Below are 19,658 nucleotides of genomic sequence, written 5' to 3' on the forward strand. Positions count from 1 at the left end.
TATTTTGGTCTGTTCCTCACATAATGCTACTATATTGTTTCAAAAGACTCAGAATACAGTATATATGGACCACTTTTTTAGTGATTTTTACATTCTTTTTGAAGTCCCGTTCATTTTTATTGCATGTAAAAGCGACCAGCACAATTCAAAATTTCTCCTTTTTGTGTTCCACGTAAGAAAGAAAGTTATACAGGTTTGGAACGACATGAGGGTGAGTAAAGGATGACAGAATTTTCATTTTTTTTTTGGTGTACTATCCCTTTGGAAATGGAAATCTAAATATATTTAAACAGAACTGTGATTTTCAAAACTTTTCCCATTAAGTTACCCTTCACTGGTAAACTTCAATGGGCTTTTGGAGAATTCTGCTCTTTATTGGTAACTGAAACCTATGATCTCATTTTACAGGCTCTTCACTACATCATCACCAGAGAGGAATTCATTGTCTTTTTCCTCTCTTGTTCTTAAACACAATGAAAATGGATACTCACACCTCACTTTCACACTTAAAACAAGGTTAAATCTGCACATATCCTCTAAGAAGAGATTAAATCAAAGCCACACAAAAAAAAAAATACATTTGTGTTGATGTCATATTTCAAGGAACGAGGAAATGTAGGTTTACTCCTTTGATCTAAATCCTGCTGGCCTTGTCTACTGACTTATGTAGATTTTTATTTGAAAAACACTCTCATCAACTGGGCTAAGCCAATTTGTTTGACTAGAAATCTCAATTAGAAAGATTGCAAAATATCACTGTAAAACAGTAATACAGCACACATTCAGCACAACGGACTTGGTGTTTTTTTCCAAGATGATATTTTATATATACCTGTCTTGTTTTATGGTTAAAATATCAAAACATCTTTAAAACAAGATAAGTTCACTTGAGAAGCAAAATTGTGTAAGTTAGTAAGAGAATGTATCTTAATTTAAGTTAAAGGTGCATTCAGTAATTTGGGGCTAATTTAAAAAGTTTTACACATTAACAAATGAATTGTGTTTATGAGAAGAGTGATCTAAATGGTGTGCACTCACATGAGATGAAGACTGTACTCATAATAGTTTTCCATAAAAAGTGTCTTTATTCTACATGGTGCAGGTCACAACTTCAATGTGTTTCGCCATGTTGAAATGACATGGTCAGCTGTGTTTCACTAAATGTTGAAGAAGAGAATCCTCGCATCAATTGGCTGCCGCCTGTGTAGATACACTTGTCTATGCTTAGCGCAGTGTTGTTTGGTGATGCGAAGAGCGAAAAGAACACAATGGAACATACTTATTATCTTATTACTTATCAGAAGCAGAGACAACAGGAGATTCAGTAGCTGTACTGCCGAAGATGCAAAAAAGGTCAGAAGCAAGAAGACAGAAAGACCGGCAATGGCAAAAAACTAGAGTAAACATCGATACGGCATACACAAGGTGGAAAGGTTTGATGACGGAGAAAATAGTGAGTAGTGATGCCGATGTTGCTTATGTTTTGTTGGACAGGTAAGAAATTATTAATTGTTTAGACCACTCTCTAAAATAGTATAAGTGGAATTTACAGAAAACTCATACAAGTTTACATCAAACGTTTTAAAATTACGTGTGGTCAACGTATGTTAGTAATGGACAGTTTACAAATGCAACCTGAAAGCAACGTGTAATTTTTTTACGTTTTTTTTTTTATTACAGCTACAGTAAGGGGGGCCCATCTACCTCCACTTCTATGAAACAGCATACATCTTAATTCGTTTAGTAGCTTGGCACAGTGATTGTTGTGGGTTTTGAGTAAACCATGACGTTGGTTTGCTTGAAAACTTGAAAACAAAAAGAGTTCTTCAAATACAGTATTCATGGACATGCTAAATTTGATCATCAAAAACAATTCTAATCTTTCTTTTAACATGACATTCTGTATCACTAGATAATTGAGGTTTATTTTACACTAAGCAGTTCTCTAATAAAGGTAATAACTGTCTTTAATATGGATGTAAAACATAGACAGTTTCTAAAGATTATTGATATGATGGACAATAATAATCTGTCCTTAACTGTGGAAGTCTGTTCGGTTTGAATTCGGATGTTTGTTTTTAGGCAAAGCAATTATATTATAGTAATAATAAATAACTTTAGAAATTACACAGAGCTGGAAGGGGCAGCTGAGACGATCATGCTGATCCACGTCGATAGATGGCAGTACAGCGTCTAACACCACTGTCGTATTGGTACTTAAAGTACACAAAGAAGAACAAGGCTAACATTAGCTAGAGAACCACTGAATGCCCCTTTAAAAGTATTGTTTTATTGTTTCTTTCTTGTTTTAAGCATAAACCTTGCTAGATTTTTGTTTGAATTATGCTTTAAACAAGAAAAAAACAACTTCAATTCATGATATATTCTCTGAAAACAAGTCTTAATATCCTATTCGGTTCTACTTGTAAGTTAATTTGTATTTTTAAAAGGATGTTTAGATGTTTTTATTGGAAACGACAAAAATACTGCTTAAGAAAAAGATTTTTGCAGTGCAGAGAGAGAGACAGAGGTGAGAGAGAGAGAGAAAGAGAGAGAGAGAGAGAGAGAGAGAGAGAGAGAGAGAGAGAGCATGAAACGGAACAAAAAACAGAGAGAGAAGCAAAGATTTCTTTTCTTAAATTCCCCTCACATTTTAACGGAAAGCACCTCTTTGTCTCCAACAAACCATTTCCATTCAATTCATCTAATAACTTTTAAGAATTCTGGTATGAGCTTCTCAAAGTGTGTTCAAGTTCAGCCTTAGGGAGGAACTCCTTATCTAGCTTTTGAGTCCCTTCACAGTCCTCCCTGAACATGTATGTATGTGTGTGTCAGTTCAGTCTGTGTTATTCCCTCCTCAGGAAGGAGAGGCGCGTGTTTAAGGTATCAGGAGACTACTCTGATGCAGCCCAGACCACTCTTCCACTCTCTTTCTTTCACAGCTGCCACATCACAGGAGTCTTATAGGAATAGTACAGCCAAACATGAGAATTCTGTCATAATTTACTCACCCTCATGTTGTTCCAAACCCATATGACTTTCTTTTATCAGTGGCTACAAAAGGAGATATTTGGCAGAATGTTAGCTTCAGTCACCAATTAGTTTCATATAATCTTTTTCCTGTACAATGAAAGTGAATGTTGACTGAGGACAGCATTCAACTAAATAATATCCCTTTTTGTGTTCCATGGAAAAAAGAAAGTCATACAGGTTTATAACGACATAATGGTGACTAAATTGTGAAAGAAATAAAAATTTTGGGTGAACTATCTCTTTAACTTTTCATTTTTTCTATTACTTCAGCACACTGAGCTATGCACTCTGGCATTTTGTTCTAACTATTTATTTATTTCTCTGACACTTTATGTTTTGGAGAGCCTTGCTGGTGGAATGTTAATGACATTATCAAAGCACTCCAAAAGATTCCCAGGCGACAGGTGCCAGGAGATTTCTGGAGCAACCCCACCTGACTAGTACTCCCCTTTCATGCCTCGCTGCAGTGCGCTGACACACACACACACACACACACACACACACACACACACACACACACACACACACACACACAAACACACTGGAAAGTGCCATCAAGGCTGCTTAAGTCTGACAGATGGCTCCAAAAAACAGTGCCTAGTCTCCCAATTTAAGCATTTTTTGATTCATTTGAGACAGCTTAGGTCACTTGAGACACTCAGCATGCTAAGCTTGTGCAAAAGGCGCAAAACCAGCACTCTTAAGGCACTCCCTAAACCCACAATGAACAAACCTGGCATCAAAAAGAGTGTGTTTGGAAGATTAAAGGCTATCAGTCTGATCCTGAATCAGAGATAATGTACACTCGGTTTCATCAAAGGTGAATGTGTTAGAATGGAGAGACAGAGTTGTATCGACTGTTGGAGTCAGGTATAAGAAAGACTAAACAACTAAGTAAAATAAAGATTTTTAGAAGAATATTTCAGCTCTGTATGTCCTCAAAATGCAAGTGAATGGTTGCAAAATTTCTAAGTTCCAAAAGCACATAAAGTTAGATAAAAGTAATCCATACGACTCCAGTGGTTAAATCTATATCTTCTGAAGCGATATAATCGGTATGGGTGAGAAACAGATCAATATTTAAGTCCTTCACATACTTTCACATACTTTTTTTTTTGGCTATTTGCATTCTTTGTGCATATCACCACCTACTGGGCAGGGAGAAGAATTTATAGTAAAAAGGACTTAAGGGATAGTTCACCCAAAAATGAAAATTCTCTCATGATTGACTCACCTTTAAGCCTTCCCAGATGTGTATGACTTTCCTTCTTCAGCAGAACCGAAGTGAAGATTTTTATAAGCACATTTTAGCTCTGTATGTCCATACAATGCAAGATAATGGGTGCCATTAGACTGCTGGCTATTTGACAGACCAAAAGACATATTTAGGCAGCATAAAAGTAATCCACACGACTCCAGTCGATCAAATAATGTCTTCTGAAGCAAACCGATCGGTTTGTGTAAGAAACAAATAGATAATTAAAACATTTTTAACTTTTAATCGTTGCTTCCACCCAGAGCTGTAATTCTGTTTGAAATGACCCAACTCACGCGTGACATTCGTTCCTCTGTTGAATACAATGCGCGCGCTTCCGACTTCTTGCATGAACGTGACATTGCGCTTATGTCACTGATGCGTCAACTGCTGGTAGGAAGCGATTTTTTAAAAAGTTAATAAAGTTTTAATTATCTATTTATTTTTTACAAAAACCTATCGATTTGCTTCAGAAGACATTAATTGACTGGATTAATGTGAATTACTTTTATGCTGCCTAAATATGCCTTTTGGACCGTCAAATAGCCTGCAGTCTAATGGCACCCATTACCTTGCATTGTATGGGCAAAAAGAGCTGAAATGTGCTTGTAAAAATCTTCATTTCGGTTCTACTGAAGAAGCAAATTCATACACATCTGCGATCGCTTAAAGGTGAGTCAATCATGAGAGAATTTTCCTTTTTGGGTGAACTAACACTTTAAATACTGATCTGTTTCTCACCCACACCTATCATATTGCTTCTGAAGATATGGATTTAACCACTTGAGTCATATGGATTACTTGTATGCTGTCTTTATGTGTTTTTGGAGCTTCAAAATGTTGGTACCCTTTCACTTGCTTTTTGAAGACCTACAAAGCTGAAATATACTTCTGAAAATCTTTGTTTGTGTTCAGCAGAAGAAAGAAAGTCATACACGTCTGGGATGGCATGAGGGTGAGATAATGATTAGAGAATCTTCATTTTTGGGTGAATTACTTTTTTAAGTTTTAGGGTAGGGTGTTAGGTTTTTTGATTTAAAACTCAATAGACCATTTACCTTAAAAACCTAATATTTTTGGGAGAAAATTTCTTCACTTTTAGTGCCACACAGTGGACATTTCACCTCGGAACTGCTGCAATATGTGTAATGAACTACTTCATATAATTTTGCTAAAGTCATGTCATTTTCATGAGACCAAGTTGACAAATAGGCTTGTTTCAGGTTTACCTGAACCTGATTGGACACGTTCACAGAAGATGCATTCTTGCGTTCAAAAACAGCTAAACTGACCACAATTGAATGGAACAGAATGCCGGGACCTCAAGACATGCTTTTAAAAGTTGGACTATTTTTAATTTGACACTAAACATTTTAAACTAGCCATCTTAAAAAACAGTGTGAGACGTTATGCAATGGCCAGAGATATCCATCTGAACGTGTATGGCTGTTGCGGAGGTATTTCATTGGGGATGAATTTAAAGATGCAACGTTTTTGAAAGGAGTATTCACGATTACTGTGTTTGCTCACATGGACTACTTTTATTATATTTTTGGTTCCTTTTTTAATCTTTAAAGTGAGACACTATCCACTGCCATTTATATTAAAACATTTCCTTTTGGGGGGCCTGGGTAGCTCAGCGAGGACTGACACTGACTACCACTCCTGGCAGCCAGAATCAGCCAGGTCTCCTAAGCAACCAAATTGGCCCGGTTGCTAGGGAGGGTAGAGTCACATGGGGTAACCTCCTCGTAGTCACGATTAGTGGTTCTCGCTCTCAATGGGGCACGTGTAAGTTGTGCATGGATCGCGGAGTGTAGCATGAGGAGTCTCCACGGTGTTATGCACAACGAGCCATGTGATAAGATGCGCGGATTGATGGTCTCAGAAGCGGAGGCAACTGAGACTTGTCCTCCGCCACCCGGATTGAGAAGAGTAACCACGCCACCACGAGGACCTACTAAGTAGCGGGAATTGGGCATTCCAAATTGGGAGAAAAGGGGATAAAAAAACAATATTACCGAATATTGTTCTGAATAAGTCATACAGGTGTGGAACAAAATGAGGGTGAGTAAATTATGACTGAATTTTCATTTTTAGGTGAACTATTCCCTAAAACGCACCTCTTTACAGAGGCAACCACACTGCACTTTTCCCAAAAACCCAAATAATCCCCTTGTATTTTGAGCTAAGCTTTATTGCGTAGGAGTATCCTGCCAATTTCAGGCTTCCTGCTACAAACTAGCTTTGGCTCCAGCAACAGCTTGTGCCCCTGCTGGAGAACTGAGGCACACACTCGTGGTTCACCTCCCACTCACTTCACACTCTGCAGGGGTTCAGACCTCACAGCGCGCACCTGCCCTACTGAGCTCCATGACAGGCTCTGCACCAATGAGCTCTGAGCCTGATCCTCTGCTGTGGAGACAACGTAAGCGTGACAGTGAGGAAACAACAAGGCTTATAGGTTGTTGTCCTTGTTCGAATTTTAGCTACAAATGGCACATGTGGAAATAGCATAGGTTATGTTTTCCCTAAACAATAACTTTGTTAATAGCTTTCTTTTAAGATGATTCCTTGTGAGAGATGTTCACCCCAAAAATGAACATTCTGCCATCATTTAATCACCCTCGTGTTTTTCCAAACCTGTATGATTTTCTGTCCTCTGGTGAACATAAAAGTGTGTGTTGGGTATAATTTTAACCTCAGTCACCATTCACTTACATTGTATATGGTCTGAAACTAGTTTCCTTAAAAGGTGCCTTCATACTGAAACACTGTCTGTTAAGTCATTGACTGACTGGGCAGCGAGGCAGCAGTTCTTTGCAGTTATGACTGAGTCTGGGTAAAATAGGGTTAACACAACGAGGAACGCATGGATGAAATGAGTCACTGATACCAATGCCAATACCAATGTTTGGTACCCATTACAGACTGTTAAAACTTGCGCAACAGGTTGTACAATGATTGTGCAATTAAAAATACAATGGCCATATTAAGGGATGAGAGATGTTCAGTATGTTTAGTTTTACACTGAATACATGTGATGAGCCAAGGATTTATGGAAACTTAAAGGTTCTATCATGTCAATTGCATGTATGTATGAGTTCGGAATGGCTACTACCATACTACTTTTATTATTTTCTGTTGTATAATGACATAACAGAATCATATGAGTAGTATGGTAGACTGCAATTCTGAACTTCAGGGTTTTGCTCAGGGGTAGAATAGGCATGGTCAGAGGAAGTGCTCTCAGCCGGTCATGAACTATGACTCCTTGAAATCTACTTTCCTGCAGATTTAATGCAGAGTTTCATTCAATTCGGAAAGTTGGAATTTGCAACTTCCAACTTGGAAACACATTCACTTTTAAGCTAATAAAATGCATAAATAATTTCAATGTTACATGACGATGAAACCTGCTTGCAGACATGTTTGTGTAAAACACTGTAAATTTGCTTTTCTGTTGATAATTCAGACAGATCTCACTCTGAATTCGGTGGTGGTAGTTTGAAAGTTCTTCTGCTGAAATCAGACTGTGCTAAAGAAATTCAAACTACTGCCCCCAGTGGTTGAAGCTGGAGGAGTTGTTTAAAGTATGGGCACATGTGAACTCTAATTTCCGAGTGAAATGTCTACAAAGTGGCACCAAATGTGAGTTGTACTTGCTTTTTACCTTTAAAGATCTAATACAGTGAACAGGAATGCATATTTTATTAACCATACACCCTAAACCTAAAAATGTCATTTTAGAAGGTAAATGCAACCTCAGAATAGATTATCATTGATTATCTGTACGAGATTACTTCCTTGTTTATATGGGACCAGAACCCGTGTCACTGAGGCTGCTCAAACAACACTCTATCAGTAGCGCCACAAGAAACGATAAACAGTTGAATTGATGAAAATATTTCTGATGGGGGATGGGGCTTGTAAGTAACTCGGCAAAATGAGGCACTGAGTATTCTGGAACATTGAGTTCTCGTGTGATCATGATGGATAAATGAAACACTTGCAAAACAAATACTAGAACTGTACAGCATTATTTAATAGCATTTAATGGCTTCTTTGAAAATCAAACACCTGCAAAGCAAATTCTAATATCACATTTGTTCCTTTATACGTCATCATCCAGTTGATGAGCAATGGAACTTCCTTTACGGTCGGAAGTGTGTGAGAGCACTCAAGTTAGGTTTGAACTCAACTCAGCAGGAATGTAGAGTAAATAAAGGAGGAGGTCTTAAACGGGTAATGAAATGGAGAATAACATTTTCAATAACATTCAGAATAACATTTTCAGTGCGCCTACAATATGTGTGTGCATCATTTCACCGTGCTTTGGACTGTGTGTGTGTTTTTTTGGCTCCTGTCAGTGTGGATTGCTTGTGAACCGAACATAATACCATTCAAGCTTTGCAAAGGAACTGTTATTGAACAATGGGGCAGTTAAAAACACTTGGACCCGATCAAAAACGTAAGTAAACATTCATAAATATTTCAAATGTCATGACTGTTTGATTGTGTTAACAGTTGTGCTTGAGATGACCGGTTTAATATATTCAGATGCAATGTGTTGGATGTGCGTTATGTGTAAACCTGCAATTTTGTTTCATAATGTTGTGTGGCTTGTTCATTCCCTTTTATTGAGTTTGCTGAATTTGAGGGGCTGCACAATGATAGCCAATCATAACAGTGGGCATTTACATTGAAGTTTTAAGGAGGAGCTTAGGCCAAAACCAAGTGTTTCAGACAGAGGGCCAAAAATAGGGTCGAAAATGATCATATATTACTAAATTATGATTGTTTTGGTTCAAAAAAACTTTTATAACATTATCAGTGGACCTCAGGGAAGATAATAAAATGACAAAAAATAGCACTTCATGACTCCTTTAATATTTGAACATTCCTAATGTGAATATCCAGATCATTTATTATTTATTAGTTTATAAAGGCCAGCATGTGACTAAGCCACTACCACAGTCCCTGGAATTACATAAAAGGAGTTTGTAAAAGAACAAAATTATATTAGAATTAGGTGTGCGTGTATGGGTTCAGACATTAAATATGCATGGAACTGAATATGCATGTCTGCATCAAAAGTAGTTAGGTTGAGAGGTTACATGTTTTGAACATATTATTGAGTGTAGTTGTGTAGTGATTTTGCAATGACTGAGGACAGTGTGTGCTGCAATGTCCACAAAAAAAAATGTGACACAATTCACACAAAGGACTTCTGGTGGAGAAGATTTTCCCCCTCGCGGATTTCGCATAGAGTTCAATATTGACAGGCGAATTCGCCATGTTGACCTTGTAGGAATTTAAGTGCTTGGTTTGACAGTGACCTCTGTGTGGGTGGTGCTTCATACACAGCTACGCTTTAAATTCACAATGAACAAGGATATAATTTTAGTGGCGAGATTCTTTTTAACTTAATAAAGCATTAAAAAGAGGCTGCTTAGCAATAATTTTTTTGCTGGTTTCAATCGTGCTCAACATCTGCCCACGCCTTCTTCGCCCGCTGAATTTCGCCATGCAAAGGCAAATGTTGCCACGCCTTTAGAACAAAACAATTATCTAGTGACCAGTGCTGGGTAGATTATTTTAGAATTGCAATCTGGTACGGATTACAAATTACATGACTAAAATTGCAATCGGTAATGTAATCTCTTGGATTATATTTTTTTACGTAATCTAATCTGATTATTTTTTAATTACTTTTGGATTACCTCGGCCTAACTCGAGTAGGACAATCCATACAATTTTGACAAAATGTTGCTTAACTGCATTATAGAACAATTAATTAATCAAAAAAATAGAAATTTAATGATTTTGTGGATTTTAATATTTCTGGCAAAAACAGCAGAAAAAGACTATGTGAATTATTCTTATTAAGAAGAGGATTTTTTTTTTACTATCGTCTTTCAGGTTTTTTTTTTTTTTTCATTTCAATAATTAGTGAAGGTCACTGGATATGGTGTAGACATAGTATTTCACTGCTATACATCAGCAGTGCTTAGTAACTTGCATAATTATTCGTCATGAGAAGGCTTGGTTTTACATATCAGCATTTTAAAATGTAATTTATTCTAGTTACAAGTACTTCATTTTTGTAACCTATTAGGTATACAGATTACATGTAATCCATTACTACCCAGCACTGCTAAGGACAAGCAGTGCATTAGACTGCATTTCAGAGCTGCAAGGAAGTCCTCCTCAAATGCAACATTAAATCCTTTTCACTCTTTTATGAGGAATCTAAAAAGGTGACTGTTTTCCTTTCAGATTCCTCCTGTGGTGTGACATCCCTGTGGGTCAGATGGAATAATCCAGAAATCCACTAAAAGCCAGGCCCTGCTCTCCTGTGGTGCTGTATAGGTCTAAGAAGTTCACTGTGGGGCTACTCTTACCCCACCTCTCAGCCTGCAGTGACGGAGACAGCTGGAGTGGAGGAGCAGGAGCTTGTACTTGTGAGATCACTCCAGAGTGTTTTCCGAGGCTGCCGAGACATGTTCTGAACTCCACCTGCTCCAGGAGCAGAAATATAACACCCTCTGTGTGAGGAATGCCACAAAGTTACAAGTACAGACAGTGGTGGGCTACTGTATCCATCGCTGTGAGACTGACTTCTAATGGAAAAGAAAATGTGTCGTTCCCTTGATTCTAAAAGCCCCAGTCCCACCTGAACATTTAATGTATGTATATAAACTCAGCAAAAAAAGAAACGTCCTCTCACTTTCAACTGCTTTTATTTTCAACAAACTTAACATGTATAAATATTTGTATGAACATAAAAAGATTCAACAACTAAGACATAAACTGAAAAGTAACAGTCAGTATCTGGTGTGGCCACCAGCTGCATTAAGTACTGCAGTGCATCTCCTCCTCATGGACTGCACCAGATTTGCCAGTTCTTGCTGTGAGATGTTACCCCACTCTTCCACCAAGGCACTTGCAATTTCCCGGACATTTCTGGGGGGAATGGCCCTAGCCTTCACCCTCCGATCCAACAGGTCCCAGACATGCTCAATGGGATTGAGATCTGGGCTCTTCACTGGCCATGGCAGAACACTGACATTCCTGTCTTGCAGGAAATCATGCACAGAATGAGCAGTATGGCTGGTGGCATTGTCATGCTGGAGGGTCATATCAGGATGAGCCTGCAGGAAGGGTACCACATGAGGGAGGAGGATGTCTTCCCTGTAACGCACAGCGTTGTGATTACCTGCAATGTCAACAAGCTCAGTCCGATGATGCTGTGACACACTGCCCCAGACCATGACGGACCCTCCACCTCCAAATCGATCCCGCTCCAGAGTACAGGCTTCAGTGTAATGCTCATTCCTTCAACGATAAGCGCAAGTCCAACCATCACCCCTGGTGAGACAAAACCACGACTCGTCAGTGAAGAGCACTTTTTGGCAGCCCTGTCTGGTCCAGCGAAGGTGGGTTTGTGCCCATAGGCGACATTGTTGCCGGTGATGTCTGGTAAGGACCTGCCTTACAACACTGATACAAGCCCTCAGTCCAGCCTCTCTCAGCCTATTGCGGACAGTCTAAGCATTGATGGAGGGATTGTGCGTTCCTGGTGTAACTCAGGCAGTTGTTGTTGCCATCCTGTACCTGTCCCGCAGGTGTGATATTCGGATGTACCGATCCTGTGCAGGTGTTTTTACAGATGATCAGCTGTCCTTCCTGTCTCACTGTAGCACTGTCTTAGGCGTCTCACAGTACGGACATTGCAATTTATTGCCCTGGCCACATCTGCAGTCCTCATGACTCCATGCAGCATGCCTAAGGCACGTTCACACGGATGAGCAGGGACTCTGGGCATCTTTCTTTTGGTGTTTTTCAGAGTCAGTAGAAAGGTCTCTTTAGTGTCCTAAGTTTTTATAACTGTGATCTTAATTGCCTACCGTCTGTAAGCTGTGTTAGTGCCTTAACGACCGTTCCACAGGTGCATGTTCATTAATTGTTATGGTTCATTGAACAAGCATGGAAAACATTGTTTAAACCCTTTACAATAAAGATCTGTGAAGTTATTTGGATTTTTACAAAATTATCTTTAAAATACAGTGTCTTGAAAAAGGGACGTTTCTTTTTTTGCTGAGTTCATATACAGTATATATATATATATATACTTTTTTCCATTTATGTCTGTGGCAACATTTTTCAAAATGTAGCTACTTACACATATCGCAGCAGTTCCAAGGTTAAATGTCTTTGGGACACGTATAAATTTAAATGCTCCATCAGCTTTATCATCTTTACACACCCTGGCATAGAAGCTTATGGTGCTTCTATGACACTTTATAATCAAGTGTTGACTCATGTGTGCTCTTCTACACTCGAATTGCAGTTGAGCTACTGTGGAACTTGAGTACAGTAGAAATAAACTTGTAAATGTTGTGAGTTATGTAATGCAAACATTAAAATGTATTGCTTTACAAAAATAATGGTTGTTTTTCATTTGTTTAACAAACAGATAGTCCCGCCCCAAACTCACACCATTGGTTAATTCAGTTTTAAGATAGTTAATAAATGATAGAGATGCTAGAAATAAAGGTGGAGTTTATATATCCTTGTCAGGATTAGATGAACAAGCTTTCGTTTGGAACTTATTTTTAAAAGAATGTTCTGTGTTCAATAAAAGTTAAGCTCAATTGACAGCATTTGTGTCATAATGTTGATTTAAAGAAAAAAGGTATGCACATCCAACCCAAGTTGGGCACAGGTGCAAGACACAACGCAAGCAACAAAAATAAAAAAATGTAAGTGTCCGCACACTGATTTATTGCTCCAAAAATACTTTATTGGCTTACACTTGCAAAGTTTCGACCATTTGGGCTTCATCAGGCCTGACGAAGACCAAATGGTCGAAACGTTGCAAGTTATTGCAAAAAAGTATGAAATTATTTTTGTGGAAATCGACATTTTGCCACAAATGCTGTGTATTGATCTTTACTTCTACTGAACCTGGAATTTTCCTTTAATTTCAGAGTAAAAATACTGGAAATCTAATGCTAACCCAGTCCATGGCCCTGTCACAAATGCTTGAGGGCACATCACCGCTATAAAGGGGGTGCTCGGAGCCCGCTTCCAAATCATAAATTGAGAAATGGGACACCCTAATGTCATAATTAAAGCTGTGTGACTATATTGTGTTTTTAGAAGGGAGGCAGCTAATAACATTAGTCAGTTAGTTAGTTATTTTGATTTTAGAATACTTTCTCCTATACCAGCTTAATGTTTAGAGACAACTATAAGTAAGCCATTCGTAGATTGATTCCCACAAAAAAGTATCAAAACACTGCTCTGTTTGTTTGAGCATCACATCCAGCCTGACATAGTAACACTGTCTTAACCAATAGCGTGAGCTTGGGGCGGGCTCTCTTTTTTTTCTGACTAATGAAATGTTCAGGAAATCTGTTTGAAAACAGTTACTATTTTTACTATTCCATTTGGTTACACTAGAGATGCAGAAATTACACACTTCACCTTTAAGAACTACTGCATCTAGCTGGAACTGAGTTGAACTGTGCTGGAATAAAAAAATCAACCCTTCTCTACCACATTCAAACCAATAAAGGGTACGAGAATTCCATCAATTTCATCCAAGATATAAACACATGATTAATATCTATGTCGAATTCATGTTCAACTGCCAAAGCTGAATAGTTTTTCAAGGGCAATTTGTGGGGAGAGCTTTGACATTAGAGAATGGAAGCAAATCCTTGGCGTCATCCCTTAGAAAAATGTGAGTGGTGCTATTTGCCATGTAAACAAAATGTACAGCAAACCATTTGCAGCATTTTTGCAATGTCAATAAGTTGTGACTGGCAACCTCCTTTTAATAATGGCATTAACCATGCCAGTTGACGGACAAGCACATAGTACAGCCCTGCAGGAAGGACCTCTGGGGGGCATCCAATAAAAGAGCAGTTCTGTAGTTGCTAAATAACCTCTTCAACACAGACAACAATGGTGATGACAACACACAACTGACCTGAATCTTGATTGAAAACACACTGATCTATTTGTACATTTCATTGGAAGAATATCATACATAGTAATACCCTACGTCAGTCTGTACGTTTACATGTGCAATTATAATTGAGCTACAGCAGGTTTTTGCCTAGTCGCGACAGTCTCCATCAGTCTATCCATGTATACATGACACAATGCATAACTGAATATTTGAAGTTTTTTTTTTTTTTTTACCGATGTCATTGTTGAAATTCACTATTGATCCATGACTGAAAAAGTCCAATAACAGGGTGGTTACTGAGATTACTGAGAGTAGTATTCGGCTTGTAATGTGATCCCAACATGGAAGCCCACATGTGGGGACCCTCTCCATGAAGAATAAAACAGATTTTATGAAGTTACTTATATGACTGCAGTATTCATCTCATGTGAGTGGTCATGATTTTATATATATGTTTCAAAAGTACTATTAATTTCTTTAGGAGTAACACTTTTATAATGAGGACAAAATTATTGTGTGCACCTTTAAAGAAAACTGCATAGTAAAAATAATAAATAAACGGAGGCATCTCAGGCTAATTTTTTCTGGTGGGCACAAACAATCATTTAACACAACAGGTCAGGGGTTGAGTTAACTGAAAATATTTCATCACGTCATTTACAGATTTTTTAAATGGAATGCTGTCTGTCATTTTGAGAGATAAAAAGGAAACAAGAAAATCATTTTAACCTAGTGCATCAGTTTTTGCTTCACACTGTCTCACACACTCCCGCTGTGTGTGTGTGTGCGCACGCCCTATTTATTCCCTGGTGAAGATGCATATTAACAGGAACCATATCCATTTAAACCTGGTAATAATGTGTCTCTTTTGACCAGATGTGTCAGAGGGTCTCTGATTTCATGACTGCATACATCAATCATTATGTCAGCATGTTAATGCATGATAATAAAGCAGAAGAAAGTATAATGACTAAAAGAAGGCACAGAAAAAGCTGTGCATTGTTTGTGTCAATTATATTTGCATTTGATATAAGTGCAAACATTAAGTTTACAGCAGAATTCTTTTAAATGATTAGTTATTTAAGTGGAGTAAATGTATTAACTGAACTTCAGAGATGTGTGTGCTTCTCATCTGTGACACTTTATGTTGATATCTGGTACACTGAAAAAGTTCAGTAAATTTGTGCATGTATGTATGCGCAAGTTTAAAAAAAAAACTTGTTGTAGCGCAACGGTTGATTGACAGGTAGAACTTTCACCCTAGATCTCCTTGGTTTCACCGGGCTCAAGCATGAGGAGTCAAAAACATATATCATATCCACTTTCATGTATATGCCATTATAATGGATGTAGCCCTAGTACTTACAATGAAAACCAGTATGACAGATAAAAATAGATCATGATGGAAATTGTACAACTCAGTCCGTCAGAGTGATGTATAAAGATTTTTTCTAGTGTGACTTCTGAACATGATGCCAGGCACAAACATCCCTAATAATTTAATCTCAGCACAAAACACCATTAAAACATACACATCCACGTCAAAAAGCTCAAGTGACTGTGAAAGCAAACCAGATATAGGCAAATCGTCAAAGGCTGTGCATATTTTCTCACTAACACACATGAACAGCAAACCAAAACTAATCAAAAGAAAGACCGAATATTTTGTACTTATTGTAATCTAATACAAACCAATACATCAACAACACCTCAAAGCAATGGCATACAATTAACTGAAATGATAAGTGATGCTCTTTAACTAATCCAACCAGCAACACATCAGATTAAAATTTGCTTTTAAAATTGACTAATTAAGTTCACTACGCAGGTCTGCACTCTAGCTGATCAAAGCTTTTGATTGGCTAAGGGGTAAATTCAAACGTGCCCCTCAAGTTTTCATTGAGCGCTTGTTGCACATGCGCATTACGTTCTCCAGATCTCCCTTGATTAACACTGAGGATGACAGGCTAGACCCAAGCATAGCAAATGAGAATTATTAAATGGCTTTAATGCAACATACCTTAAAGGGATAGTTCACCCAAAAAAGAAAATTCTCTCATTATTTACTCACTTTCATGCCATCCCAGATGTGTATGTGACTTCCTTTCTTCTGCTGAACACAAATTAAGATTTTTGGAAGAATATCTCAGTTCTGTAAGTTCTCACAATGCAAGTAAATGGTGGCCAGAACTTTGAATTTCCTAAAATCACATAAAGGCAGCTTAAAAGTAATCCCCACAACTCCAGTGGTTTAATATATGTCTCCTGATCACTTTGGATGAGAAACAGATAAATATTTATGTCATTTGTTTTATATAAATCTCCACTTTCACTCCACTTTTTTTTTTTTTTTTTTTTTTTTGTGAAAGAATATGAAAGTGTAAGTGGAGATTTAAAGTAAAAAGGGACTTAAATATTGATCTGTTTTTCACCCACACATATCATATCACTTCTGAAGACAAGGATTTAACCACTGGAGACATATGGATTACTTTTATGCTGCCATTATGTGATTTTTGGAGCTTGAAAGTTCTTGTCACCATTAACTTGCATTGTATGGACCTACAGAGCTAAAATATACTTCTAAAAATCTTAGAAGAAAGAAAGTCATACACATCTGGGATGGCATGAGGGTGAGTAAATGATGAGAGAATTTTCATTTTTGGGTGAACTGTCCCTTTAATAATGAAAGAATTTCCCAAATGAAAATCTGCTGTTGTCTTGTATAATAGACATAAAACAAGTTTAAGAAAAAGAAAATATATTATTTCTTTATTTCTTTCTTCAACAGCGCCACATCTGCAAAAAATGTTGCAACATAAATTACACTTTTTTTTTTAGTTACTTAAAACTACTCAAAATCTCAGGGGGTACTTCTAGAAAATAATTTAGGTCATGGAGTTCAGTTGATTAAAATGGTTGTTTGTGAACCCCTGCCTTACGTAATAGAGCAAAGGACTTACCAGGCCATCGAAGTTGCTGATTGCCACTGATGTATCCTGCACATTGGTAACATAACCCACATATAAACAGTCACTAGGCAGCAAGGGCTCCGAATGTGTTTGGTTATTGTCCTCAAGCCACTCCACTTTGGCTCCTGGGGCCACGAGCCTTGAATTAAGCCTGAGGCGAAGGTGAAACTCCTGCCCGAAAATAGTTACGTTATAAAAGAGTGTCTCCTTGTGCCTCAGGTGGTCCTGGTCTGAGTTCATCTCTGACTCATTGGTCTCTCCACGCTGGTTGGCCTCTCGCCTCCAGCGCCGGTGGGACCACTGCCCACTCAGCCGGCTGGCAGAGACGGCATGGGAGAGGAAGTGTCCATCTGCATCCACGCTCACTGGCCTCACTAGCCCATACTCCCTTAAGACATGCTGTAGGGAATCTGCCAAGGGCATGCACACAGTTGCACACATTTGCAAGTGCAAACACACACACAAACACACAGAGGCAAACACAAAGTAAATAGGTTTCACAGCCCATGCACCAACTGTCAAAACTCAATCAATCTCTAAATTAGCTGCAATGGTTACATTATCCGGGCAGTCCAGCTGTCCAAACAAATGAAAATTGAGAATACATAAAAATCATAAAAGATTACAGGGGTAAAGATTGTTTCAAAAAGTACTGGTACAGCCATATTCCATAAAGGTAGCAGAAGTCCAGTGCCAATGAACACAGGAAATATTTGAAAACATATGAAAATGGTTATAATATGTCATGCATTCCTATTATACTGATGAGAGAAGCAGTAACACTTCTGCTTGCTTTATGTCTATGCGTCCTATGCAAAAGTGTCCTTCACTTTATTCAGGAAAAGAGACTGCAGCAAAGTAATCCAGGATAATGTGATTTATTTATGAGGTCAAATTTGACAGTAAAGTAATGAGCTTGGTTATTCTGTTTTATTTGGCAATCTGTATACCTTTCGGAAACATGATGACAGTAATGTCTAAATTTTAAGCCAATGATTTCAAACAAGAGTCTCAAGATCCGTCAGCTGTTTTCCATTAATTGACAGGTTGCGTGGATTTTTTTTTTTGTTCTTACTTTGAGTTTCGCAGTCACACGATGGGAATAATACATTTGTAATAAATGTATAAATAACGGCTTTGTATTCTGGCGTTCTTTTTACTGTAACAAAAGTTAGACATATTTACATTTAGAAATTGCTGTGAAAAAAAGTTCCAGACATTTAAAAGTCATGGAAAATTTTAATGACACTAAAATTCTTCTGGGCGCAAAACTCATTCATATCTATTCTATAAAAGTATAAGTTGCTGAAACATTGAAGAAAAAGAAAGAAACTGAGTTGCTGCTTTATAACAGTGGATATCTGAACGGTTTGGCATCTCCGGCGTAAAGTAGCCTAACCCTGACCAGTATTGACAATAAAAACATCTCCACGTACCTATACTGTCGGCGATGTAAAGAGTATCCGCATAGTGAAAGTGAAGGAAAAGAATAAAGAATGCACATCCAGGAGAAACATCCATGGCGGGTCCGCGGAGTGGGGAGAGCACACGGGCGAAAGGCGGACTTTGAAATCTCAGATAAGCGATCCAGCAGCGAGCGCTGCCCCCTCCTTCCCCCCCTCCCCTTCCAGACTGACTGCAAAGTGCACTGTGGAAGATATGCTCTCATTCTCCCCCTCCCTTGACCAGCCCCCTCTCCCCCTCCACTGTCAATGGTAAAGATATAGTTGAAGTCATAAGTTTACATACACTTAGGTTGAAGTAATAAAAACTCATTTTTTAACCTCTCCACAGATTTCATATCAGCAAGCTATAGTTTTTGCAAGTCGTTTAGGACATCTACTTTGTGCATGACACGAGTAATTTTTCCAACAATTGTTTACAGACAGATTGTTTCACTTTTAATTGACTATATCACAATTCCAGTGGGTCTGAAGCTTACATACACTAAGTTAACTGTTCCTTTAAGCAGCTTGGAAAATTCCAGAAAATGATGTCAAGCCTTTAGGCAATTAGCTTCTGATAGGCTAACTAGATAATTGGAGTCAATTGGAGGTGTACCTGTGGGTGTATTTTAAGGCCTACCTTCAAATTCAGCACCTCTTTGCTAGACATCATGGGAAAATCAAAAGAACTCAGCCAAGACATCAGAAAAAAAATAAAATAAAAAATAAAAAAATAGTGGACCTCCACAATTCTGGTTCATCCTTGGGAGCAATTTCCAAACACCTGAAGATACCACGTTCATCTGCACAAACAATAGTACACAAGTATAAATGCTCAATGGATATATTGAAGCAACATCTCAAGACATCAGCCATGAAGTTAAAGCTCAGTCGCAAATGGGTCTTCCAAATGGACAATGACCCCAAGGATACCTCCAAAGTTGTGGCAAAATGGCTTAAGGATAACAAAG

At 38.1% G+C, this 19,658-nt stretch overlaps 1 protein-coding gene across 3 annotated transcripts in view; it reads right to left on the bottom strand.

Moving 5' to 3' along the window:
• LOC127429398 (A disintegrin and metalloproteinase with thrombospondin motifs 2-like) overlaps positions 1 to 18,853 on the bottom strand; it is an 89,282-nt gene extending 70,429 nt beyond the window's left edge. For all 3 annotated transcript variants that reach the window (XR_007895273.1, XR_007895274.1, XM_051678410.1), the window contains exons 1-2: positions 18,679 to 18,853; positions 17,234 to 17,652 (exon numbers count right to left, since the gene is read on the bottom strand). Coding sequence is in view for 1 of the 3 variants with exons in the window: in XM_051678410.1 (XP_051534370.1) it covers positions 17,234 to 17,652; positions 18,679 to 18,763 (504 nt within the window). In the remaining 2 variants the exon portion in view is untranslated. The remainder of the gene's footprint in view (positions 1 to 17,233; positions 17,653 to 18,678) is intronic.
• Positions 18,854 to 19,658: the final 805 nt, after the last annotated feature.

This window comes from Myxocyprinus asiaticus, chromosome 38 (assembly GCF_019703515.2).
Source record: "Myxocyprinus asiaticus isolate MX2 ecotype Aquarium Trade chromosome 38, UBuf_Myxa_2, whole genome shotgun sequence".
Lineage (NCBI taxonomy): Eukaryota > Metazoa > Chordata > Actinopteri > Cypriniformes > Catostomidae > Myxocyprinus > Myxocyprinus asiaticus.